This window comes from Protobothrops mucrosquamatus, unplaced genomic scaffold (assembly GCF_001527695.2).
Source record: "Protobothrops mucrosquamatus isolate PMUCROS unplaced genomic scaffold, P.Mucros_1.0 scaffold2554, whole genome shotgun sequence".
In the NCBI taxonomy this organism is placed as follows: Eukaryota; Metazoa; Chordata; class Lepidosauria; order Squamata; family Viperidae; genus Protobothrops; species Protobothrops mucrosquamatus.
The window spans coordinates 15757-17073 of record NW_015388614.1 but is presented as its reverse complement, the minus strand read 5'-3'; the positions used below and the strand labels follow the sequence as shown (position 1 = coordinate 17073).

The 1317-nt window shown below is 48.7% G+C and overlaps 1 protein-coding gene across 1 annotated transcript in view; it reads left to right on the top strand.

Moving 5' to 3' along the window:
* HAUS1 (HAUS augmin like complex subunit 1) overlaps nucleotides 1-1317 on the top strand; it is a 14361-nt gene that overhangs the window by 5854 nt on the left and 7190 nt on the right. The window contains exon 5 of the mRNA XM_015825234.1: nucleotides 764-887. Coding sequence (XP_015680720.1) covers nucleotides 764-887 — 124 coding nt within the window. The remainder of the gene's footprint in view (nucleotides 1-763; nucleotides 888-1317) is intronic.

The window sequence follows — 1317 nt, the reverse complement described above, 5'->3', positions numbered from 1 at the left end:
AGAAAACAGCCAAGCTCAGAGAGCACCAAGGACCCCACAGTCATTGTCCTCCTCATCTCCACATACCCCACTCCCTTCTAGCATTGATGATGTTACCTAGTCTGGTAATGAAGCATCTGTGAGAAAATAACCAAGCTCAGAGAACACTAAGGACCCCACAGTTCTTCTTCTCCTCCTCCTCCTCCTCCTCCTCCTCCTCACATACCCCACTCCCTTCTAGCACTGATGTTGTTACCTAGTCTGGTAATGAAACATCTGTGAGAAAATAACCAAGCTCAGAGAGCACCAAGGACCCCACAGTCGTTCTCCTCCTCCTCCTCTTCCTCCTCTTCAAACCCCCTCCCTTCTAGCTCTGATGATGTTATCTAGTTGGGTCATGAAACGTCTGCAAGAAAACAACCAAGCTCAGAGAGCACCAAGGACCCCACATTCATTCTCCTCCTCCTCCTCCTTCCTCCTCCTCCTCCTCCTCCTCCTCCTCCTCCTCCTCTCCACAAACCCCGCTCATTTCCAGCCCTGATGATATTACCTAGTTGGGTCATGAAACATCTCCAAGAAAACTACCAAGCTCAGAGATCATCAAGGACTCCACAGTCCTCCTCTTCCTCCCCCCTCCCACTTCTCCACTCCACAAACCCCATTCTCTTCTAGCACTGATGATGTTTCCTAGTTGGGTCATGAAACGTCTGCAAGAAAACCGCCAAGCTCAGAGGGCCCCACACTTCCACCCTGAGCTGCAAATACTCTGTTGCTACTTTTGTAGGGACTTTGTGAAAACCGAAGATCTCCTGTTCGTGGAAAGAGCAAAAACGGAAAGCCGAAGGCAGTACATGAAGTTCCTCATTGAAAAATCAGAAGACATCAAAGGCCAAATTAAATCCACTGAGGTAAGCCGGGAAAGACTGCTAAGATTTCTGAGGAATGAAATTGATATTTTTGGGGGGAGGGACTGATTGACTGACTTTCAAAAGTATTGTTTAAGTTCCTGCAGGTCTGAAATTGGGTAGGGAACATCTGTTTAAAGAGGATCACAAAAGAGGAGAAATGGAGGCCTCTAGCTCAGGGGTAGGCAACCTTGGCTCTTTTATGATTCATGGACTTCAACTCCCAGAATTCCTGAGCCAGCATGAGGGAAACTTTGGCCCCTTCATGACTCGTGGACTTCAACTCCCAGAATTCCTGAGCCAGCATGGGGGGACTATGGCCCCTTCATGACTCGTGGACTTCAACTCCCAGAATTCCTGAGCCAGCATGAGGGAAACTTTGGCCCCTTCATGACTCGTGGACTTCAACTCCCAGAATTCCTGAGCCAGCATG